The sequence below is a fragment of the Heptranchias perlo genome, chromosome 17 (assembly GCF_035084215.1).
Source record: "Heptranchias perlo isolate sHepPer1 chromosome 17, sHepPer1.hap1, whole genome shotgun sequence".
NCBI lineage: Eukaryota > Metazoa > Chordata > Chondrichthyes > Hexanchiformes > Hexanchidae > Heptranchias > Heptranchias perlo.
This window is the reverse complement of record NC_090341.1, coordinates 24,644,090-24,670,174: the sequence shown is the minus strand read 5'-3', so window position 1 is coordinate 24,670,174 and position 26,085 is coordinate 24,644,090. Positions and strand designations below refer to the sequence as shown.

The window sequence follows — 26,085 nt, the reverse complement described above, 5'->3', positions numbered from 1 at the left end:
GAGCCCTGCAGTACTCCCCTGAGTGGGTGGACAGATTCGTGGTGGTATACTGCATGCTGCACAAACTCGCTATCGTGAGGGACCAGCCTTTGCCACCAATGATCGGAGAAGACCCTGAGCCAGAGGTGGAGGAGGAGGAGGCTGAGGAGGAAGAGACTGAGGAGGAGAAGGAGGAAGAGGCTGAGGAGAAGGAGGAGAGGGAGGGGAGGAAGACGCAAGGGTGCAACAGGGACTAGACGCCTTGTTGCAAGGGCTCTGCGTGCTCGCCTGATCAATGCCCACTATCAATAAGGTCAACTACATCCCCCAACTCACCAATAGTCCTACACTCCCCACCTTTCCACTCCCACAAGACAATCAAATCGCCCTCCATCTGATTACACATTGTTTCCCCCTCAGCTCCTCGCACAAATTAAAACCACCACCAAATGCAAATTCACAGTCACATTTAGCAATGAATAAATGAAATTATGGAAACAGAACAAAACTATTCACCCTTGTGCATTGCATTAGTGCCTGTTGTTCGTGTGCCTTTACCTATCAATGCTCCTACGAGGTGCTTCCCCAGTGACTGGAACATGGGAGGTGGAAGGCTGCTGGTCTTCAATGGAGGAGCGTGCAGAGATGGCCTTGGAGGACCACCTCGAGCAGCTTTGGGCCGGGAGGGCCTGGCTTCAGACTGCACCATCTCAGCATGGGCTGCAGCAGTCTGGCCTGGCTGGCTGATAGGCCACAACAAGGGCACTGGCAGAGTGGCAGGGATGGGAGCAGAAATGCTGTCGTCCTGAGAGAGGACAGCAGGTCCGACTACCATGGCACCACTGGCACTCTCCCGGGGCGGCGCCTCAGCAATCCTGGTGATCAGCTGGAGAATGGATTGCTGGAGTGGTGTGATGCCCTGGAAGCCCCAGTGGTCCCCAAAGCCACGATAGCAGCAGTCTGCGCTTCCACTGCAGCAGTTTGAGCAGCAACCGTTGCTTGCAGACCTTTGATGACCTCGGTTTGTGTTGCAATGGCTGCGTTATGGTGGGTTCCACAGGTGTGCTACGGAGGTGACCACCCGTTCCATGTTGGAAATGATGGGCTCCAAGCTCTGCGCAAAGCCCTGTGCCAGGTTGGAGCTGGACTCCTCTATGCCCCTTGTCATTGTGCATAGGCTTTCCAGTACCCCACGGTGGTGTACGGCTATCAGCTGTCTTCTGTAGCCTGGCCCATCAAAGTCCTCATCGGACTCGTCTGCAGCAGAACTAGTGAGCACTTGTGCTCGGTGTCTCACCACGTGCAGATCCCTCCTCTAAACTCGCGTCTAAAGAATGCGCAGTGTCAGTATCTGAGTTGGTAGAAGCAAGTGTCAGATCGAGTGGCTTCAGTGTCCTCCTCCTCGGAAGGTGCCGGCACCTGTTCTTGGGTATCTGCAATGACAAAGGGAAACAGGTTGAGTTGTGGAGTGGGGAGAGGAGCAAGTGAGATGTGTGTGCCGACAGCATCTGCAGCACGTGAGTCAGAAAAGATTATGGGAGGAGGGAGATGTGGGAAATGAGAAGGAGCATCAGGTATGCAGAGACCTCCTTGATCGGGACCTCCAGCACTGCATGTTGTCACGGATGCAGCAACGGCCTGCCCAATGATCCAAAGCACTGTCTCCTCTAGGGGGGATGAGGACGTGCAAGTGTCCCCGTCCAGCCTCAGGTCCCTCCTGCTGCCGGCCGTTATGCGCCACCTTCTCCTGCAGGACAGAAGACAGTGTGTCAGTGAATATCCTGCAAGGTGTGCGGGTGATCTGCCTGTCGTTGTCGAATAGGTGCCAGTGTGTGTGACCTATTAATGGTGGTTGTGTGGCCTGCAATTGTGGTACTATGTGCGGGTGAGATGCAGCATGCCAAATGCAGCATTGCGTATGGATGGGCAGTGTTTGTTGGTGGGTGGGTGACGGGTAGTGTGATGCGTAGAGCAGTGATGCAGTTGGTAGGATGTGCCACTTAACACTTGAATTCACTCACCTTGACCACTCATGTCAAATCATTGAACTTTTTTCGGCACTGCGCCCACGCAGTTCCTGATGTTCACTTCCTGCGCCACAGCCTGCCAGTGCCTGCAGAGCTGCAGTCTGAAGGGTCTCCTGCCACCCTGCGGGTATATGTTGGCCGTCCTTCCATCCACCCCTTTCACCACGGCCTCCAGTGCATCATTGGAGAAGCATGGGGCCCGGTCTTGCGCCGGTCCTGCCATCCTTCCAGCCATCTTTCCCTCCTCCTAGTGAACTGTGCATGTCCCAAGAGGTGCAGGCTGCTGATGACATGCGCTGAACACGCCCCATTTCCGGCTTCCTGCTTCCCATGCTGCTGAGAGGCTGCACGGAGAAATCATTCTAATTAGCAGGCAGCACGAAGTTCACGTAGGGACCATCGGGCGCGGGGTAATAACGGATTACGCTATCCGCGCCCGAAAATGGGCCCTGTCGAATTTTTTCCCCCTTAATGTTACTCCTAAAATCATCGTTCTAAATTGCATGTAAATACCAATGAGAGATCATCTTAGTTTCAAGAGGATGGTACAGCATTCCTAATATTGATTTTGTCCTTTCTCCAAACATTCAATATAAAAGACAATTAATGGCCCTTTTTATTGGTAGAGAGAATTTGATGAAGAATAACAAATCACAGAAAAGGCTAGTAGTGGGTCACTTGAATTAAGATTAAGAATTGATTAGTTTTAATACAGCATGACAATAAATTACAAAATCCTTTACACACCTTTTACTGCCCTATTGATTTAACTGTTATAGTGATTTTAATGTGTATTCCTAAGAGATATACGTGCTACCTAAACTCCAAGGCCGAGAAATTCGATCGCAACCAAATAAGGGTGCACAGGGGGCGGGGTGCGCGCTGCACATGCCTGTTAGTGTCGTCCGAGGCAGTAGGTAATATTCGTGCTGCCTGCTCATTATCATGAGTTAGGCGTGCAGCCAGCGCTACCTGCAGTATTCATTGGCCTGTTTGTTAGGCTGGATATTGGGTGTCTCTGCCTCTCTTTAAAGGCAGCCAGCACCACTTAAAGGGAAGGTGCAGTCTAGCTGCAGAAGGAGGGAAATACTTCCGAACAGATAAATGGCTCTAGCAAGCACAGAGAGGGCATCAAGATTTTCCGTGCTGGCGTGGAGGCCCTGGTGCAGACAGTGGACAGGAGGAGGGAGATCCTCTTCCCCCCCCCAACCCCCCACCGCCAGGGGGCAGAAAGCCCTCCAGGCGACAATGGGAAGAGGTCCTTAGGAGGTCAAGGCCAGGAGCTTAGCTCCAAGAACATGGCTGCAATGCCGTAAAAAGTTCAATTTCAACGGCCTCACCAGAGTTGTCAAAGAGATAAGCTCTCTTAAGGGGTAAATTTAACCCCACAGGACAGGCGGGGGAGGAGGCAGGGAGGGGTTAAAAATTTAAAAATCAGAAACCTCCACGCACCCCCTTCCAGTTTTAATGGAGACAGGTTGAGGGGTGGGCGACTAACCTGCTCTCCGGAGGCTGCTTGCCTCAAATTAAACCTCTCTTTCACACTTAACTCCTGGGGGCCAGGTTTTCTGGGCCTCAGTAAACCCGACAGCTGAAGGAAGGCGAGAACAGCTGAATAGAACAGCTAAGTACCTTTCCAGCACTGCTTGTGGGCAAGGAGGAGCAGGAGTGCTTCCCCTCGGCCCACAAAGCTTACCTGCTTCCATCCCTGTGATTGGAACCACTCAATTGGCTGACCCCACCCCCGCGATTGGACCTCCGATGTCCGACACGCCCCCCCCAACTTCTGGTGTCCAACTCCCCCCTGACCTCCGATGTCCAATTCTCCCCCCCATCACCACCAGATCTCCTCATGGCATTGGACCCCCCTATCTCCTCCTCCCGGCCTGCGATGTCCTCCCCAGCCCTCCCCGATGTCCTCCACGGCCCCCACCCTGATGTCCTCCACTGCCCATAATCTGTCCCTCCCTCCTCCTCTCCACTCCGCTCCGCTCCCCGGCTGCGGCCTGGCGCCACCAGTCTTCCTGCCCGACATCCAGCCTCTCAATCTAGCTGGCTCTGGGCAGGTAACCAATTTGAAAAATTTAAAACAGGTCCTGCCGTTGAATTCGGCAGGACCTCCTGGAAACCCATATTTCCAGGTTTCCTAGCCGCTAAATCTGCCCCCCCTGCTCCCTTCCTGCCTCCACGTTATTATCGGGACTTAGTCTCTGCTCACACCACCACCACCTCGAGCCTCACTACTCACAATACTCACAACACATAATACCCACCTGCACACCCTTTCCCCCGCCGAAGAAAACGTGCTGGCCATCACGGGCCAAGTCATGGCCGTGGCAACTGGCAACACTGGAAGAGATGTCGCACAGGGTTTCATCACACCTTTTCCATTATTACTTCTATCTCACCCTACACACTCTGCAGGACAAACTGCAGATGCCTTCATCATCCACTTCTCTCTCTCCACTTCTCTCTCTCCACTTCTCTCTTTACACTAAAAGCTAACTCTTGTCCCTCTCTTTTGTTTCAAGTGGTGAAGATGTGGACATACCTTACCAATTGAGGAAGAGGAAGCCAGCCTTTCTGATGATGCAGCTTCATTTGTCCTCACCCTCGTAAGCACCTGTTCAGATACTGGCACCATGTCTACATTCGAGGCTAGGCTAGAGGAGGGGTCTTCAAATGGTGACTCACTGGGCACAAGTGCGCAGGAGTTAGAGCAGGGGGATAGGACGCTGCAGGTGACAGCTCACCAGAGAGCGAGGTCACATAGTAGCTCTGCTGCAGAGGATTCTGATGCTAACTTCAAGGGCTCAGCCTACCAAAGGAGGCTGATGAGCATTTACCAGGTAATAGTAGGTGCTCCTACTCTCTTCCTTGCTGCTTGCCCTCCTCCTCCAGCCTCGAAGGCAGCCTTATCAGACCACCTATGATTGCAGTCAATCTATTTATAAGGCAGCCAACAGCAGTGCAACACCAGCAAAATCTTCTTCTCAGCAATCAAGGAAACTGAGTCAGGAAACAGACCAAAAAAAAATCCAGAAGTTAACCAGCAGCCTGAAATGACAAACCAGCAACTAACCTCTAAGTACTGCATGATCCTTTTAAATAGCGCTGGAGAAGAGTCCTTCCTGCTTGTTAGTGCCACAAGTTGCTGAGCGAGTTTACCACGTGGCGAGTCAGGCGTTGGGGCATATCAGAATTGGAAAAGGGTCCTTCAACAGCTTAGGACCTTTATTTACATAAGTTATTCAGTGTTTTTCAGCTCAAAATAAGCGCGTGCTTCCTGCCTGCCATATCTGAGACTTATTCACCGATTTAACGCCTGAAAAACGGGCACGGCACAATCGAATTTCTAGACCCAAGCCTCCAAATTGTGCCGAACTTGGTGAGATAATCTACTTTACATCATATGTGGCCTGACAACTAACAGTTTGTTCTTCCAGCTGTACTGTGTCCATTATTGTGGAACATTGTTATAATACAGGTGTATCTTCATTATTTTCCAGATAAGCAGCATTCCCACATTTTACCTGTTTTATTTTTCACCCTTCATCTAATCTCACACCTCGCCTGTCCCTCTCCATCTTCCCAATTAACCAGCTCCTCTTTATATATCTGTTTACCTCCACCTTCCCCACCCCTAAACAAATTTCCTTATCTTTCTACAGATTAACCTCATGGTTCTCCCTCTCTTTTGCTATTGCCTTCTCTTCTCACTGGTGACAACCAGACTGGGACCCAATGCTGATTACAGTGAAGAATATGCACTTCACCCAGCATTAAGCCTGCGCAATTCTACACCAACAAATTCTTAACAATGCAAATATTTAATGAACATTTTACTTTCAAATATTAGAATCACACATTAAATAGTAAAAAGCAAACCAATGACTCAGTAAAAGTGGCTTATGGAAAGGAAATCACTTTGATAGATTACATTACTTGATGTCACGGATTACTGTAACAGTTTTTCAGGCAGTGTCACCATGACTAAGTTTATGTCAACTCTCCAACTGTAAAAATGTATTTAGAAGTAATGCAATAAATATCGGATTCAAAATTAAATATCCTATTCATCTCCACGCATAGAGTGAGAAAAATAGATATTTTATTTTGATAAATGTTACAAGTGAATTCAGAAAAAAAGCTCCAAAATAGTCCTCAAATGAAATGCCATTTCACAAGACTAGACAACATTTAACTGAAAGAGTACTTACTTGAAATGTTGCTCTAATTTGAATGTGCCATGGATCAAAGCTAATTTTTAAACTAAATTCCAGTTTGGCTAGATATAAGCACTAAATATAAATGAGAGGTAATTCACATTCTGTAACTGTTCTCACATTTTATTAATACGAGTCATGCTCCCATAGCGTTGCACACGAGGAAATGAGACCAAGAGGGCTCCCCCGCTGGTCTGCCGTAACTTTGGTATATTTTCCGGGATTTCAGCAGCTATTTCACCAAAGCCATGGCAGATGTTTGGCAAAACCCCCATGGAAATTCTTCAGGTGGAGCAGGGTTAGAGGGTGTGAAATATTAGTCCAGGCCAGTCAGAGATAATTGAGTTCTGTTCTATTTTGAAACAATACGTTGAGTTTATATTGTTATTTACAGTTGCAAGGCGGAGATGCAAACTTGCTCGGAGCATAAAAGTTTCTCTGCTGTATAGGCTGAGGATCTGGCAGATACCAAACTGAGGCACTACCGCACCACCACTGGTAGGAGGGTGTAATTAGGAGTTTCTATTATGAGCATGGACATAAGAGTTTACAATGGAACAAGTTGACAGGAAGTGTGTACAGACATAAAATTTGGATTTTTTAAATTAAGGGGCCAATGTTCCCGCCTCAGCACTGGACAGGTGTCATGCATCTGAAGTTATGGAAGCTGCTGTTGGCTCTCAAAGTATAGTCTAACCTAATCCACACCCATTAGGTGGTGTCTAGCATGGGCTTTCCATTGACAATCCTCTTGCCTATGTTACACATCTCTGGAACTCTGTTCTTGAACAATTTTGTAATTAATGTCATTGTATTTTACACTTCAAAAGCATTTGGCAGGATTTTGTGCTGCACACAATGAAACACTTTACTATCATAAGGTCTTCCATCAAAGCTATGTTCACGGTTTCTACTTCTCTCTCAAATCACTCTGTATCTTTGGTGTATTTTATGGCTCATCCTCTGTATTTTTTCATTAATTCAGGAGTTTCTTTCCTATTGGCAAAGCTTTTGTTGGTTTGTTAACATAATTTTTTCTTCTACTTTCTGAATTTGTTTTGCAAATGGCTCAATTTTTGTAATGGGCCTTACTACAAATATCACAGTATTATGCCATTTCATATGCACATATATTTTCATGACATAGTCTTTACTTGTGTGGAAGGATACCTTTACCTTTGTTAGCAAAAAGTAATATGATAATTTGCTGTATGGAACCATTGTGTTTGCAATGAATATAATGGATGTTCAATTTTATCTCAGTATGAGGCTCACTAAGTACAACAATTGAATTGCACATTCAGTGCAATAGTTCACTTTGCAGCTGTTCTTCACAATGAACAACATTTCATTTCTCTCAGGCTCCCAGGAAGTGGCGAAGCAATTGGGTGACTGCCAAAAGTTTTCTTTTTTAAAATTAAATTTATTCTGCGAAATGAGAGATATCTTTGCAGCAACACCTAATCCAGATATATAATTAAATGTCAGTTAAATCTGTATTTAAGTTAAGTAAAATATTAGGTTATTTAAAGGATGTTTTAATATCGTGAGAAGGCCATAAATACTTTTAGATCAGGGCCTCATTGTATAAGGGGATGGAAGATAAAATTACAGCAATGGTTCGTGTGTAACATATGTTTATAGTCATTAGAACTGAGAATCATACAGAGCTACTGGTTATGAATATTATTTGCTAATCAGTTACCTGAAAGAGTTAATAATGGATTTGGAGTGTAGGGTTCATATGTTCGTGGGGATTTCTGAGCGCAAAAGGTTCATAAATGATAAATGTCCGGTCTGGGACTCAGTAAGAAAAACAGTGGAGCATGGGGACCAGCTGGAAGAGAGGGTGATGAAGCTAACAGAGGAGGCAGTGATTGGGTTACAGTAAAAAGAGGCTGTAAGAAAAGTAACAGCAGCAAATAACAGTATCAAGCAGGTTCCAGATAATGAGAACCAGAACAACTTTGTGGAACAAGGGAAAAGGCTATGGTGAGGAAAATGGAGGGTATAGTAGTAGGAGATCCAATGGTGATGTGTAGATAGTTATTTTTATTTTAAGAATGAAGTCAGGATATGTGGGCTGGGACTGACTGCAGGAGAGGAGCTGGTGGTGGTGCTTCATGTGGAAATGAATGGGATAATGACATAGGGCAGAAGCAGACAGAAATGCCCAAAGATGGGTTTGAGAAAGCAAATCAGAAGACAGAGCTGTAAAAACTGGCAATTTCTAGGTGTGAGATTTTTCGTCACGATCACAGTGTCATCTTGAAGAAACATGTGCCTATCCTCTGTTCAGTTGTCATAGTTGGGCTGGAGATGGGATATTGAATTTGAAAGTCAAATGGTTGCTGGTAATGGAAATTTTGTTCTGCATTTCAACCACATAAGGACATTTCCAATCAAAGACAGCAGTGTCTGAAAATGTCTGGTAATCACCAATCAAAAATGACATGCTCTGTGATTGTGACTGTGGTGCATTATCCATCTACATCCTCCTCAACCTCTCTGCACTCTCTGACACCGTCAATCACACCATCCTCCTCAACCTCTCTGTAGTCTCTGACACCGTCAATCACACCATCCTCCTCAACCTCTCTGTAGTCTCTGACACCGTCAATCACACCATCCTCCTCAACCTCTCTGTAGTCTCTGACACCGTCAATCACACCATCCTCCTCAACCTCTCTATAGTCTCTGACACCGTCAATCACACCATCCTCCTCAACCTCTCTGTAGTCTCTGACACCGTCAATCACACCATCCTCCTCAACCTCTCTATAGTCTCTGACACCGTCAATCACACCATCCTCCTCAACCTCTCTGTAGTCTCTGACACCGTCAATCACACCATCCTCCTCAACCACTCTGTAGTCTCTGACACGGTCAATCACACCATCCTCCTCAACCTCTCTGTAGTCTCTGACACCGTCAATCACACCATCCTCCTCAACCTCTCTGTAGTCTCTGACACCGTCAATCACACCATCCTCCTCAACCTCTCTATAGTCTCTGACACGGTCAATCACACCATCCTCCTCAACCTCTCTATAGTCTCTGACACGGTCAATCACACCATCCTCCTCAACCTCTCTATAGTCTCTGACACGGTCAATCACACCATCCTCCTCAACCTCTCTATAGTCTCTGACACGGTCAATCACACCATCCTCCTCAACCTCTCTATAGTCTCTGACACGGTCAATCACACCATCCTCCTCAACCTCTCTATAGTCTCTGACACGGTCAATCACACCATCCTCCTCAACCTCTCTATAGTCTCTGACACCGTCAATCACACCATCCTCCTCAACCTCTCTGTAGTCTCTGACACGGTCAATCACACCATCCTCCTCAACCTCTCTATAGTCTCTGACACGGTCAATCACACCATCCTCCTCAACCTCTCTATAGTCTCTGACACCGTCAATCACACCATCCTCCTCAACCTCTCTGTAGTCTCTGACACGGTCAATCACACCATCCTCCTCAACCTCTCTATAGTCTCTGACACCGTCAATCACACCATCCTCCTCAACCACTCTGTAGTCTCTGACACGGTCAATCACACCATCCTCCTCAACCTCTCTGCACTCTCTGACACCGTCAATCACACCATCCTCCTCAACCTCTCTGTAGTCTCTGACACCATCAATCCGGGGATAGAATATAAAAACAGGGAAGTATTGCTGCAGTTATATAAGGTATTGGTGAGGCCGCACCTGGAATACTGCATACAGTTTTGGTCTCCATCCTTAAGAAAAGACATACTTGCTCTCGAGGCAGTACAAAGAAGGTTCACTCGGTTAATCCCAGGGATGAGGGGGCGGACATATGAGGAGAGGTTGAGTAGATTGAGACTCTACTCATTGGAGTTCAGAAGAATGAGATGCGATCTTATTGAAACATATAAGATTGTGAAGGGGCTTGATCGGTTGGATGCGGTAAGGATGTTCCCAAGGATGGGTGAAACTAGAACTAGGGGGCATAAACTTAGAATAAGGGGCTGCTCTTTCAAAACTGAGATGAGGAGAAACTTCTTCACTCAGAGGGTAGTAGGTCTGTGGAATTTGCTGCCCCAGGAAGCTGTGGAAGCTACATCATTGAATAAATTTAAAACAGAAATAGACAGTTTCCTAGAAGTAAAGGGAATTAGGAGTTATGGGGAGTGGGCAGGAAATTGGACATGAATTTAGATTTGAGGTTAGGATCAGATCAGCCATGATCTTATTGAATGGCGGAGCAGGCTCGAGGGGCCGATTGGCCTACTCCTGCTCCTATTTCTTATGTTCTTAATCACACCATCCTCCTCAACCTCTCTATAGTCTCTGACACCGTCAATCACACCATCCTCCTCAACCTCTCTGTAGTCTCTGACACCGTCAATCACACCATCCTCCTCAACCTCTCTATAGTCTCTGACATGGTCAATCACACCATCCTCCTCAACCTCTCTGTAGTCTCTGACACCGTCAATCACACCATCCACCTCAACCTCTCTGTAGTCTCTGACACTGTCAATCACACCATCCTCCTCAACCTCTCTATAGTCTCTGACACCGTCAATCACACCATCCTCCTCAACCTCTCTGTAGTCTCTGACACCGTCAATCACACCATCCACCTCAACCTCTCTGTAGTCTCTGACACTGTCAATCACACCATCCTCCTCAACCTCTCTATAGTCTCTGACACTGTCAATCACACCATCCTCCTCAACCTCTCTATAGTCTCTGACACCGTCAATCACACCATCCACCTCAACCTCTCTGTAGTCTCTGACACCGTCAATCACACCATCCTCCTCAACCTCTCTATAGTCTCTGACATGGTCAATCACACCATCCTCCTCAACCTCTCTGTAGTCTCTGACACCGTCAATCACACCATCCTCCTCAACCTCTCTATAGTCTCTGACACCGTCAATCACACCATCCTCCTCAACCTCTCTATAGTCTCTGACACCGTCAATCACACCATCCTCCTCAACCTCTCTATAGTCTCTGACACCGTCAATCACACCATCCTCCTCAACCTCTCTGTAGTCTCTGACACCGTCAATCACACCATCCTCCTCAACCTCTCTGCACTCTCTGACACCGTCAATCACACCATCCACCTCAACCTCTCTGTAGTCTCTGACACTGTCAATCACACCATCCTCCTCAACCTCTCTATAGTCTCTGACACCGTCAATCACACCATCCTCCTCAACCTCTCTATAGTCTCTGACACCGTCAATCACACCATCCTCCTCAACCTCTCTGTAGTCTCTGACACCGTCAATCACACCATCCACCTCAACCTCTCTATAGTCTCTGACATGGTCAATCACACCATCCTCCTCAACTTCTCTGCACTCTCTGACACCGTCAATCACACCATCCTCCTCAACCTCTCTGTAGTCTCTGACACCGTCAATTGCACCATCCTCCTCAACCTCTCTGTAGTCTCTGACACCGTCAATTGCACCATCCTCCTCAACCTCTCTGTAGTCTCTGACACCGTCAATTGCACCATCCTCCTCAACCTCTCTGTAGTCTCTGATACTCTCATTTAAAATTCTCATTGTTATGTTTAAATCCCTTCATGGGTTTACCCCTTCCCTTTCTCTGTAACCTACTCCAGCTGATCAATCTCCCCACCAAACTTTCCATTCCTCTGACTCTGATCACTTGTACAATATCCTCCCTTCACCCCACCATTGACAGCTGTGTTTTCAGTTGCCTAGGCCCCATACTGTGGAATTCCTCGCTAAACCCTCCCGCTTCCCTATCCTTCTTGAAGGCCCTCCTTAAAACCCACATCTTCGACCAACGTTTTAGTAGGCACTCCTGATATCTCCTCTTGTTGCTCAGTGTTCATTTTTTCCTTATGCCTCAATGAAGAGCCTTAGGACTTTTTTTCTATGTTAAATGAGCATGTTGTTGTTATTTGTTGTTATTCCCCACCCTCCATTTCTATTGATATTGCATTGCCTTTTAGTCACAACTTGTCAATCAGGGAAAAACATGGTCCAAATGAGTAATTAAACTGTAGAAAAATAATAAGGGCTCTCAAAAGATAACCTTGAATAGTTCATAATATTGTTATAAATATCCTGTGAAGAATTTTATATTGAAATTCATCAAATATTTAATATTCAAACTGGGGCTGTCAAGCGATTAAAAAATTAATTGAAATTAATCTCACAATTAAAAATTTTAATCTCAGTTAATCTTGGTTTTAATTGCGTATTTAATTGATACAATTACTGCATCCATCTCATTCAAGTTTGTTTTATTACTAATGTTAGTATTATTATTATCATCATCCATAAAACAACCCAGCATAAAACCTTGTTTTCCTATTTCTGTTTTTATATTGTTGGCCTCTCTTTATAATCTCATATATTTTTTAACATGGAATTTTACATTGATTCAGATGGAGTTACCCAAAAGTTATTTTCAAATAAAATATATAACATTATGCCATATAAAATAGAATGAAGGTGTATGTTGCTGCAAGACTCTGTGTTCTTAAAATGAATTTTGGAGTCAATTATAGGTCATGCTGCAGATCAGATTTCTTGGTTTATTTGATTGGGCAGGTGAATTAACACGTTGGACACAGCATAACTGGTATTTTCTTGGCGAGAGGGAACTGAAACACACCTTTTAAGATTGCTTTGCCTTTGTAAAAAAGAGACACACGTATAGGTAGAAGGCGTAAATTGCCCTAATTGTAAAAATCAGTGTTTAAAAAATTTAAACCTTCCTTCGTTTACACCTAGCTTGGAACTGTTCAATTGTTTTTAGTTTGTTTTAAGCTTACTTGGTCTGCTGCATTTCCAGAGAAAATGGAAATCAGGGCTGGGAGACAATCACGTATTAGAATTAGCCAATCAGGCAAATTAAAGAAATTTGGATAGATTAGAATAAATGTAGGGATAATTTTGACTAAAATTAAGATTCACCTGGACAATGTCAACAATGCACTTCCTAAGTTCCTGTTGTCTTGTCATATTTTTGGCTACACTTTCGTATAATTTTTTGCCATTATAAATGTCTATGTCTACATTTCCCATTCAATTTTCCTATGTTGATGTCACAATGCTATTCCACACTGTGGCCACTGGGTGGCTCTTTTGAGCAAACTTTTCAGTTCTGTCTCCCAGCTGTAACGTCGTCTTTTTCACCTGATTTTGGGTTTTTACACTTATTACACTCAACTGATTCCTTTTTTGTCCCCAATACTTTTTCTCGATTATTAATGCCCCCAGACTCCCATTTACTTCTTCTCCTGCTTGTGGACTTCCAGGCACTTACGTTAATACAGATGGACAAATTAAACCTCATCCTGTTAAATAAACTGGGTCTCCGCACTGTTAGCATAACAGATAGTATGTCAAGCAATTTAACAAGCAATATAAAGATTATTCAGGAAACAACATTATTGGACAGGATGGTGACATCTTTATAAAAGAAAATTGCTGCAAAATATTTTTTTGAGTAGAATGGCAAACTGTATATGTTTCTGTCTTATCCTGCAATTATGTACGAAAATAAATAGGCTTCTCCAAGTTCTGCACAGGGAAATAAAAGTTATGCTCCTTCCTTATTTATTTTGTACCTTGTATACAATTGTTTTCTATCTATTTAATACTATCAATAACTTCAAATCATACCCACCTTCAAATGTATATGCTACAGGTATTCAGTGGCCATTTAACAAACCAAAAAGACTGTCTACCCTCATCACTACATAACACTAATCAAAATCTTAGGGCTTTTACTGGGAAAACAGAACTCTTCACCTCCAGGAGTCATTGGATACAAACAGCAGATTGTGTTGAAAACACTAATGCTAAATAAATCCTCTATTCATAAAACAATTTGTTTTCCCCTTCCTGAAAATGGAATTTATAACTATAATTGTTAATTATAATATGTTCAAAATATAATAAAACTCCACTAATTCAAACCAACTTGCATTAGATATGATGCAGAAATGTTGACATGATATAATTCAAACTTAATGATAGCAAAAAATTAAGAGAGTTTAGCTTATTAACAGTAATGCTAATTCTGATTTTTTTTAAATTTAGTCACACCGAGTCATTTTGTGGAGGTAGGTTTTAGGGAAAACTTTTCCATTATCCTTAGAATAAATGATAATCAGGTGCACAACCATTCATAGGAATGTAGCAGAAAATGATGCATTACCACCTAAAGGTCAACAGGTTAAGAGTCTATTTTAGACACTGAAACACTTCATTATATATACTCAGTTGTTCAAATACAACATTCAATGATTAGTGAAAATAAACTAGCTAGCACATTCCTGATTAGATCATTTACTTACCTCCAAATCTGAATTATATTCGTGCTCCAAATGAGCATTTTCAGCAGCTTCAACCAGACGCTGTGAAGGAGAAACAAAATGCATCTAAATTAGACAAGCTAATTTTATTTGTATGTTATTTTATATTTACATTTTTATATTACATTATTACCTTTGGTCACTGACATATGCTTGGTACATGAATATTGAGGTAGAGAAAACTATATTCAAATAGGTTGATGAGACTCCCGCCTGTTTCCAGTGAGTGCCTGGGCTGCCCATTTCAAAGCCCCCATTCAAAATGGCAGTGACCAAGACTAGAGTAGAAATGGGGCAGTAAGTCCTGCACTGCCATTGTGCTGCCGGCCATTCCTGTCTAATGGAGGGGGGATGAAAATCAGTCACAGTGTGTCACATATACACTAATATTTACTACATGCACATTAAATAGCAAAGTATATATGTATATATATTTTTATAATTTAATGATTTTGGTAAACATATCCTTACCTTTGAACCATTAAAAATTATTAACTGACCACAAAAGCAAAAATAAATACTGTTAAATTCAATTACAGATCAGTACAAGTAGTTTGTTATGGAGAAATCACTTGTCAAGAGAATAAAAAACAAAATGAATCACCTAAAAATGTATCCATTAGATAAGTGAATCATCCTGGGTCAGGGAATTAAAACAAAAAATACAATTTATTCCAATATGCGAGAATTAAACTGAACCTTTAAACTATAGATTGTGTTAGATTTGTTGGGAAGGAAGCCAGATAGGACTGAACGTTAAGTATAATCAATTTTTTAACACTTTGATGGTAATTTTAACCTAACTCACCCATTGGGAACCGGACAGAATTGGATCGGCTGTCCGTTTTACACCACGCCCAATTTTACTTTTCCATTGACTTTTTGTTTTTGAAATACTAACGCCAAAGAACAGTCTTTAATTAAAATGCTGGTAGCCGCAGAGTTCAGGGTAATTAATAAAACTAATTAACATTAAGTAGTGAGATGTAATTTAAGAACTCCTGGAACTGAGAAAGAGAGATACTGTCAGATGTGGCTAGTTTGTGTTTTGTGAGTCAGGCAACTTCAAACTGGGCCGGGACAAGGTGCTCACAGCAATACTTGACTGGATGGTTTCCCCAACCAGTAACTGGGGCTCAATGGGCTTTGCTGCATTGTATTATTTTTACAAAGATAAGAAAAAGCATAAAATAATCCAGGCTTCAAACTGTAAATATTGTTTCTGTCTAGCTGTATTTGGAAAGAATCCAGGTAGGACCAAACTATGTAATGTGTAATATGCAGCGCATTATCTGAGAAAGACTAACATAAAAGTCCAGTCTTTATTTGAAGTGCTATTAAAATACAGCAGCAGAATTCAGGGGATCGTTACATGGCATTGGAAATCATTCTGCTTCAGAGAAGCATTTATTTAACAGAATCAAAACATTCTGATCCAAAACGATTCCTCGAGAGGACTGTACTCCTCTTCTCAACAACATATTCACTATACTATTTTTTACATTTTTCTACCTTAGAAACACAATATAAATGCAGTTGTTATATTCTCATGCATCTGCAAATCTTTATTTAACTTAATTCATAATGATAGTGTGCCATTTTCTTGAGGTCAAAGCATTTTTCACGATGATGTGTGCTAAAAACCAATTCAAATGTAAATGGTCTCCAAATAGACTTTCAAATATATTCTTGCAGCCATAATTAGTCGTTCCAATTTTGGATTTCAAGATTGTTAGTTGCAGTTTTCATGGTTTATAATAGCAGCGATGTACCGAAATGACTTCATGGGGTTTCCCTGATAGTTTAGCATGTTTACCCAGTGTGTATATGACCAGGAAGGGCCTCGATCTGTGCTGAGTTAGCTGATCTCAGCCAGGGTGACAGGAGGCATGCTACCATAGATCGCAACTCCCCTAGGTTACCAAAGGGGAAATCAGTCAGAGTTTCTGTTCCTGATCACTACTCATTGTTTCTTGTTTGAAGCATGTATGTGTAGATATCGGGTAAGGACAAGATCAGAAATTCTGATGCACCCACCCCAATGGAACAGTAGCCTGGTGACACTGTCAAGATGAGCAATGAATAATGATCACTTGGCCAGTATACAAGAGGGAGTCACATGGAACTGTGTCCTAGCAAGGAATCAGGAAGGCAGAACAACTTGATGAGAAAAAATGCCTTTGTATATTAGGCTAAGACTATTAACAGATCATAGTATAATCACTCTTTGCATACAGTGTACACAGTAATATTGGTCTCTTATTAAAAATCTTACATCTATGCCACTTCCTGTCTGCACCACTTGACTTCCTGTTGTCATGTTTTTAATCACAATTTTTGTGTCAACTTTTTGACATTATAAATTCCTATATCCACATTTAGAATGGGTTTTGCCTATTAAATGTGTCATGCCTGTGAGCCAAATTTCTGAACTGTTTCTTGGAGTTCATAGGTCATCATGGAGTACCTCATAGGAATCGTAGACTTCTGAAACCTTCTTAGAAGAAAGGCACCATGGGTTGACACTTGGGTGAGAAATGAATTGAAGGCAATTATTGTGTTGGGAATTAAATTCATCACCGTAATCATATTTAGCATTTTGGTCTGCAGTGTGGTTTAATAGCAGCTTCTGCGTCTGCATTGTCAGTATGTCATTTATAAAAAGTTGGCTGAATGGTTTCAATGTTCTTTAATGGAGATTAAAGGAGTGGTGAGGGAGGGAAGGACTGCGAATGCAGACGGGCTTTGTGTAAGTTTTCAGGGCGGGTCATCGGAATCGCTGTGTAAGTAATTCATCGCTTGCATCTCTTGCTGCGGGGCTTTGAGGCGGCCCTCCTTCTACTACTTCCTCACCTTCACATTGGTCTTCCTCATCTGATGAGGACTGCTGCAGTTGATGTGCCTCCTCCAAATCCAGTCCATTCTGTATGGCAAGGTTGTGCAGCATGCAACACAATATGGAGATGCTTTGTGGGGCATATTTTAGGGAGCCGTCAGACCTTTTTTTCAGCAGGTCTATGGTGTATTCAATAATCATCCTGGTGGTCCCAGGGCATTGATTATATCTGTATTGCTCAGACATGGTGGGGTTGAGGTGAGGTGTCATGAGCCACATGTGTAGGGGGTATTCCTTGTCCCCCAGCAGCCATCCCATCATATTGATGAAAGGGTCAAATATTGGGGGGATGGTTGAGTGTCGCAGGATAAAAGCGTTGTGACAGCTGCCTGGGTACCTTGCACAACCTTGCATGATCCTGTTTCTGTGATCAAAGACTAGCTGAAGATTCATGGAGTGGTAGCTCTTCCTGTTCACAGATGTTGCTGGTTGGTGTCCTGGTGCCTTAATGGCAACATGTGTGCAGCCAATGACGCGTTGATGTTAGGGAAGCCAAACACTACTGCAAATCCCCAAGTTCTTTCGAGTTGACTGTTGAGATCAATGTGGAAGGTGGTGTACTGGTCAGTCCTGGTGAACAAGGGATTGTTGGCCTTCTTAATGCAGCTATGCACTGCAGACTGGGAGATACGGGAGATGCACCCTGTAGCAGACTGGAAGGAGCCAGTGGCTAAGACGTTAAGGGCTGTGGTGAGATTTACAGCAACTGGCAAAGCATAGCCCACTGCTCCAGCAGGAAGCAGGTCCTGTTTCAGGAAGCTGCAGAGGTCTACAACAGCCTGCCTGGAGAAGTGCAGCCTCCTGACACATATCTCCTCAGAAAGATCCAAGAAACTGACTCTTGGCCTGTCCACTCTGTGTGCTGGGAATGCCTCCTACGAGCAGCCATCCTCACCTGCTGAACTCTAATAGGCCCAGTTGCTACTCATGTTGATTGCTTAGGCTGCTGCGGCTACCCCTCTTCCTCTAACTGTTCCTCCATCCAAATGAAACCAGCAATAATAGCAGCCATGGCAGGCAGATAGAGCTTACTGAATGTAAGTAAGGCAAAAAATATCAGAAAGAGGTGATCTGGAAGTTGGAAGCTCTCCTGGCAATCCAAACAGCACAATGGTACACAAATCCTATGATCCAATTACCTGCAGGTGAGTGCCCCTTTAAATAATACTTCAGTGGCTCTGAGACACCAATCTTGTTAGGTTTTACTGGCGGGTTGGGCACTGGGCGGGACGTCCTCTATTTCAAGTTAAAATTGCGCTGGGGTCCTAACTGTGTCATTGGACCCTGATTTGTATGTATCCATGAGGCCTCTGCCTGTCTCTGGTGGGTGTCTTGGCCAACTGAAAAAACTGCACGGTTAAAATGGCAGCCAGTGGGAACGAAGCAGGAGCAATGCAATAAGTACTCTGTAGCAATTTTAATCACCTGTCCGCCTGATTCCCATCGATTTCCAGGGTCCAGGTGCTGAGGGCCAAAATTGCCTCTTATATGTTCAGCATATTGAGTGTGACATCAAACATTTTGTGCACTGCATATGATAACAAGTGCACACAGTACTAAACAACAATGTCCACCCAATACAGGGGCCGAGACAAATTTATTTGCAATTGTGAGATGATAATTCTGTCAATAGTGCATTTTTGTTTCCACATCACTTTTTGGTAATATTTCAGTAAACACTACAATATAAATTGTGATCTGAAATTGGATGGCTGTGGTCACAAATTATGATGAAAAAAGCTACAATCATTATCATTAATCAGTGAAGATTTGGGGGACAATGTAAAAAACATTTCTTTATTTGGCCACTAGTGACTAATTGCAACATTTTCATATTCCCTTCTTTCTAAAATGCATATGTTGCAGTATATATTTCCTCCAGCTCTAATAAATGAATATAATAAATAAATGGCAGTAGAGAAATGAGGATTGCAGAAGTAGATATCCATAGCTTACAATGTCCCTCAGGTTATATGAAATTTGTCACCTAGAAAATTACATAACTCTCAATCCTATTGAGAAATGCATGAAATGATAACTTAACAAATTACACTAGATGAAGTGGAACTACAAAAATTAAAGCAGGTACTTCAATTAGAATAATTTTATATCAAACAGGTCACAATATGAATGTTACCTTCAGGGATGTGAACTTCTTATGCAAGCATACAATTTATTCTGCAGTATAAGCATTTCCAATGGAACCATTTACTGTTACTAAATGCTCACATCAAACATTAATGTAGTTTAACACTCTTTCTTTCTTCTTGTATGAGGAGTTTTCTTTTAAAGGCTGGACCCCTGAGGTAAGCATCTCTTTCCTGCCCAGCAGAGCTGGAAGATGACCTCACCCTCCCTGGGCCTGGACTGTCCCTGTTATCACTACCTGCTCCTTCTCATTTGTGCTGGGTTCTTCACCAAGTGCAGACCTCTCTAATTCACTGTCTAACCAACCCATGGTGCCAATCTCTGTGCTGGTGCTTGGGAAGGATGGAGTATGTGGCAGTGAGGGATCTTAAGGGGTAGAAGCGTCCAAAGATCAGAACAGCTGCCCAACTGAAGGCCTGGGCAAAGACCAGAACTTTCAGAAGGTGAGTGTTGATGACCAGACTGGAGGGAGACTAGGCCACCACAAGGCCCTCTTCCTCCAAGAGGGGCCTCTGGGCCATTACCACCATTTCCCAGGGCCTAACCCTGCCTTTCCAATGGTGGTCCCAGGAAGCACCAGTAAATAGGGCAGATGGGAGAGATATCTTCCAGAGACCCGAGTTCCACCCCTTCCCCTCACCCCCTCCTACACATGCAGCAGCTGGGAAAGGAGGTGCCAGTTGTTCTCGCGGGAAAGTCGGATGGTTATGTAACGGTAGGCTTCAGCGTTCACATCATCCTTCAATCTGCATTGCGATCCTTCCCAATTCTGGGCAAAATCATGGAGGAAAATCTCAGCCATAGCCTCCTTGAGACACAACCTCCTTGAGACACAACCTCCTTGTGCCTGTGATACGATATACAATTTTGGCTTCATCCACATTGAGTATTATTAACAAGTCAAATTTAATATATTCTGTGCATGGATGGTCACAGTAGTGGGCATCAATGTGTTCAAGGTGGACGACATCTCTACTACGTAGGGTTCAATTATCCAATGGGATATTTAAATCAAATTTCAACAGATATCACAAGACAGGTTTTGAAAATGAGGCTGCATAGAAGGTGCATCACTTTAGACCTAGATTCCCCGGATCCAAACTGTGCATATTTCAGGGTAACTAAGTACAGGTATAATCCTTTAATGATTTTAATTTGTTTTTTTGATATTGACACAGGGAGGCACCATGGATCTAAAAATCAAATCCAGATTACAGCTGTATGCAGGCACACAGATCACAGCTGGAAATGTAGGTGCACGCTGGCAAATGATAGATGTTCCAGTGCATATTCCTATGAATAGTGAAATGTTTCTCATGGTATCTGTTTACACAAGTGCATTTTGCTTTTAATTGAATTTAGTATACTTCTTTACGCTTTTGAATTAATTGATAGTTCTTCTTACTGGTGGAGGAAAATAATTAAAGGTGAAGGAAAGTCTATGCAGGGAAACAATAAACTTTCTTCAACCATTTTTAAAAACATCAATTTCATCATTGATACAGAAACCTTGAGTAAGGTCTCTCTCCCTGTTAGTCCACACTAGTGCTGTCAATTCCTGGTAGCATTCCCATACATACCAGAGTGGCTCAATAGTAAACGATGGGAGAGGTGATTTTAAATCAGCCTGAGTGCAGTTCCAGAACCGTAGGAAGTAGGAAACCATGTTAAGGGCTAGAGATGCAAATTTCCCATTCTGTAGGGTGGTTTCTTCTGGTCAGGCAATTCTGGAGCAGTCCTTAAGCTAACTTGAAAGCATGGCCTCTGCAATTGGAGCCATGGAGTCACTCTAGATTGCTCCCTGTAATTGTTATCACCAGAGTAACCAGAGGAGGAGGAAGCCCTTACTCAGTGATAAAATTGAAGCATTTTAGAATAAATAAGAAATTTGGCATAAGTCAATTATTTTTTTCCTATAATGTACTTTGAAAAAGAAATACTCCCCCTAGATTATAGTACTTATACAAACTGGGATTTAGGCTTATTCGTAAACTGTACACATTGAATTTATCTTTATATCAATGATATGCATGCAAGTTCCTTTAACTTCCTGGGGGCAATTTTCACCTTCACGCATGGAATTGCCAGGAAGTATAGTAGAGTAAATTTTCACCTTCACAGCCTGGGCAGTAATCTGACAGAGCAGATCGCCCGCACATTGTACAATTGATTTTATTGGGCAGACAAACCACTCCACCAGATTATTGACCTGCCTGTGAAGGTGAAAATTTACTTCCCTCTATTTCCTGGAAATTCCATCAGTACGTGCAACTTTGGAAGTTTAGAATTTAGATTTGAGAGAGAATTTTCAACTTGCAATGCTTTGTACAAAAACGTACAGAGGCCAGTGTTGAGTGCTTTCAGAAGGCTAGGTGCCATTGGTACAGAAAACAGAAGTGACCTGGGGGAGGAAAGTAAAGTCATGGAGACATGATTGGGCAGATGGAATGTTGGCCTTTATTGCAAGGAGGTTGCAGTATCAGAGTCTTCGACCTGAAAGGTGAACTCTGTTTCTTTCTCCATAGATGCTGCCTGACTTGCTGAGCTTCTCCAGCATTTTCTGTTTTTATTTAATACAATGAAGTTTGCTTCAATGCAACTCCTTTGTATATAAACCTAATTTGAATACAATGTTGCTGAATTCCCAAACCAATCATATCACCTGCAATACAATTTTGCTCATTTGTAACTGAGCCATTTGCCTGTAAATCCTATTTATATGGAAGTAAACAAATTTCCCTCTGTGACTCCTTTCCACTCCCCAGCGGGCACCTCTTGCCTTCTCTACTTCCAGTCCATTCCGGGTCTGCCTAACTGCAGTTAGTCACATATAGATCTGCAATCCCACCCTCTCACTTTCCAGTAAAAGGAAACAGGAGACTCTATTAGGAGGCGCAGTTATTTCATCATCCAAATCATGAGTAAAACAGTGTCCATAAAATTATGATCCTATTATAGTTAATAAGGCTTTTTCATTCGTGCAAAGAGACTGCATGATAATTTAATTTGAAGAAATGAGGAAGCAAAGGACAGATAAAGTTCAAATGGGAAAAAAACTCAGTAAGAGGTTACAAAGACAGCTAACAAAGAAATACAAAAGATTACAAAGATCGCAGTTGAGTTTGTTACTTACAAAAGTGGAGGACAACAAGAGAAAAATAGATAAACACAGAAAAAACGAAGAGAGAGAAGAAAGCAACTGTAATATTGCTTCAAATAGACATTAAAACCAAAATTTTATTTGCATCCATTGGGTCACTAAGAAATTTAGGTTGAAATTTTCTTTCAATGAAAAACAAGATAATGCCCGTTTTTCTCCATAATTAACAACCCTATAATGAAATTGCATATTGATAAATCGCAAGCTTCAAAGCCACACATTCCTGCAATTAATATCCTTTAATTAGAGGAAAAAAAGCCATTCGCTCATTTTTTATTACAAGTGGAATTTTGGGCCATCATCATGCATTTTAAATAATATATAGCTATTAAAATTATTGTTTATTTTTAAAAACAAATGCTCATTAATATTTTTATGTCTCTTTATTATGCCTGAAAATGGTGAAAACACAAAGCATTTTGTAATCATTTTCAGGCACAGTGGTACAATTTTGTACAATTTGACAGTCTAAATACACTTAATTGTACCACTTAGCTAATGCGTTTCTCTATTTTAATATGTTGACTGTTGTTTGCAACAGTCTAGTGACTTTTGTCACTTACTTGTTTTGGTAATTTGAGATCTTTAACCTTATTTTAAAACCCAGTTATATATTGATTTACTTGAAGGCAACATTATATCCTATTTGCATCAGGATGTAAATCACCCAAAAAATCAACATCTTTTTTCTGATTTCAAATGGAAAATTAGGTTCCATTCTAACATTTGTAGTTAATTCACATACTGTTCGTTTCATTGTTTATTTCAGCGAAAAACAAATACCTTTGCTATTGAAACATAAGATCTGATTTTACAACTTGTGCACAGTGGCATGTGACGAGCACTACACTGGTGCATCGCATGTCAGGGGGCACATGGAGCGGACCCCGAGAGAGTTTGCGAGGTCTGTTCATTTAAATAATTAATCATTGTTGCGGGGCTGGAATTGTTGGAGACAACTGGAAAAGGTCATGCAAGAGGGCATTCTACACCTTCAAGCTCATACCAACATTGCTGCTATACCTTCATTCCAAAATCTTTCGAACACTCAGGCACTCTGTCAATCACAAACTTTGCATGCATCACAGCATTGCAAGTATTGACAAATTATGTTTATTAAAAACAGTATGTTGCTGCTAACATTGTAATACTTGTTTCCCTTGTGTTTCTATAGCTTTGAGCCAACAGCTGTAGGCCCAGAGGTTGCTAAGCTTACCACCACTCAACATAGTCCAGTGGCACTCACTACATCTGTCACAAACACTAGCAAAGGAATATCCATTCCAGAGATTCAGATTTAGACTTTAAGGAGTGAACATTGAGGGAAACACCAGTGAGAAGGAACAAGTGCAAGCAGCAGCAGAAGAGTAGGAATGAGATTTCTGGAGGGCCGGGCCAAGAACACCCTCAACTGTTGAGTTCCAAGATTGATGCCATCCAGGGACTGTATTCCTCTTAATTCAAATTATCTGTCTATTTGCATTAAAATCATGCAAAAAATGCCTCCTGTGCTGTTTTATTTAAATTGTTTAATTCAACCTACTGGATAATTCCCATTTTGAGTAGGGGAGTTATCCCTGGTGTCCTGGTCAACATTTATCCCTCAACCAACACCACTAAAAAAGACTATCTGGTCATTATCACATTGCTGTTTGTGGGCGCTTGCTGTGCACAAATTGGCTGCCACGTTTCCTACATTACAATAGTAACTACACTTCAAAAAAATACTTAATTGATTGTAAAGCACTTTGGGACTTCCTGAGATCGTGAAAGGTGCTTTATAAATGCAAGTCTTTCTTTCTTTCTTTTGAGCAAAAAGCAACTTTGAATTAACAGGACTAGATTATATATAAAAAACGCTGCTTTCTGTGCCCTGTTACTTCAATAATTTGAGTGTGCAAAGTGGGTTTTAGGGGTAATAGTGAAAAAAAATGACTTATGTTAGGATAACTTGACATGAGCAGAAAGCCTGTTTGAGTGACAGTCAAGAATCACCCAATCAGGTAGTGAAGAGCCTATTTGCTTTCCAACAGGCAAGAGAAGGCGTGCACTATGAGTATGGACATGTTCGGTGACCAACAGCAGGATTGTGGGGGCGGGGCGGTTGGAGGAAGAAAGTCATGTGATGACACCTCCAGGAATAAAGTAGACTAAAGTAGTGGACAGGGGAATGTCAATGGATGTTATTTATATGGACTTCCAGAAGGCATTTGATAAGGTCCCACATAAGAGACTGCTATCTAAGATAGAAGCCCATGGAATCAAGGGAAAAGTACGGACTTGGTTAGGAAGTTGGTTGAGCGAAAGGCGACAGAAAGTAGGGATAATGGGTAGGTACTCACATTGGCAGGATGTGACTAGTGGAGTCCCGCAGGGATCTGTCTTGAGGCCTCAATTATTCACAATATTTATTAACGACTTAGATGAAGGCATAGAAAGTCTCATATCTAAGTTTGCCGATGACACAAAGATTGGTGGCATTGTAAGCAGTGTAGATGAAAACATAAAATTACAAAGCGATATTGATAGATTAGGTGAATGGGCAAAACTGTGGCAAATGGAATTCAATGTAGACAAATGTGAGGTCATCCACTTTGGATCAAAAAAGGATAGAACAGGGTACTTTCTAAATGGTAAAAAGTTAAAAACAGTGGATGTCCAAAGGGACTTAGGGGTTCAGGTACATAGATCATTGAAGTGTCATGAACAGGTGCAGAAAATAATCAATAAGGCTAATGGAATGCTGGCCTTTATATCTAGAGGACTGGAGTACAAGGGGGCAGAAGTTATGCTGCAGCTATACAAAACCCTGGTTAGACTGCACCTGGAGTACTGTGAGCAGTTCTGGGCACCGCACCTTTGGAAGGACATATTGGCCTTGGAGGGAGTACAACGTAGGTTTACTAGAATGATACCCGGACTTCAAGGGTTAAGTTACGAGGAGAGATTACACAAATTGGGGTTGTATTCTCTAGAGTTTAGAAGGTTAAGGGGTGATCTGATCGAAGTTTATAAGATATTAAGGGGAATAGATAGGGTGGATAGAGAGAAACTATTTCCGCTGGTTGGGGATTTTAGGAGTAGGGGGCACAGTCCAAAAATTAGAGCCAGACCTTTCAGGAGCGAGATTAGAAAACATTTCTACACACAAAGGGTGGTAGATGTTTGGAACTCTCTTCCGCAAACGGCAATTGATACTAGCTCAATTGCTAAATTTAAATGTGAGACGGATAGCTTTTTGGCAACCAAAGGTATTAAGGGATATGGGCCAAAGGCAGGTATATGGAG

General features: G+C 42.5%; 1 protein-coding gene and 1 long non-coding RNA gene across 2 annotated transcripts in view; one reads left to right on the top strand and one right to left on the bottom strand.

The window, feature by feature from the left end:
* LOC137334183 (uncharacterized) overlaps positions 1–24,294 on the top strand; it is a 127,362-nt gene extending 103,068 nt beyond the window's left edge. Inside the window, exons 2-3 of the long non-coding RNA XR_010966091.1 lie at positions 20,816–20,887; positions 23,972–24,294. This is a non-coding gene — a long non-coding RNA (uncharacterized lncRNA). The remainder of the gene's footprint in view (positions 1–20,815; positions 20,888–23,971) is intronic.
* Positions 1–26,085, bottom strand: part of cacna2d3a (calcium channel, voltage-dependent, alpha 2/delta subunit 3a) — a 633,142-nt gene that overhangs the window by 417,980 nt on the left and 189,077 nt on the right. The window contains exon 4 of the mRNA XM_067998742.1: positions 14,576–14,635. Coding sequence (XP_067854843.1) covers positions 14,576–14,635 — 60 coding nt within the window. The remainder of the gene's footprint in view (positions 1–14,575; positions 14,636–26,085) is intronic.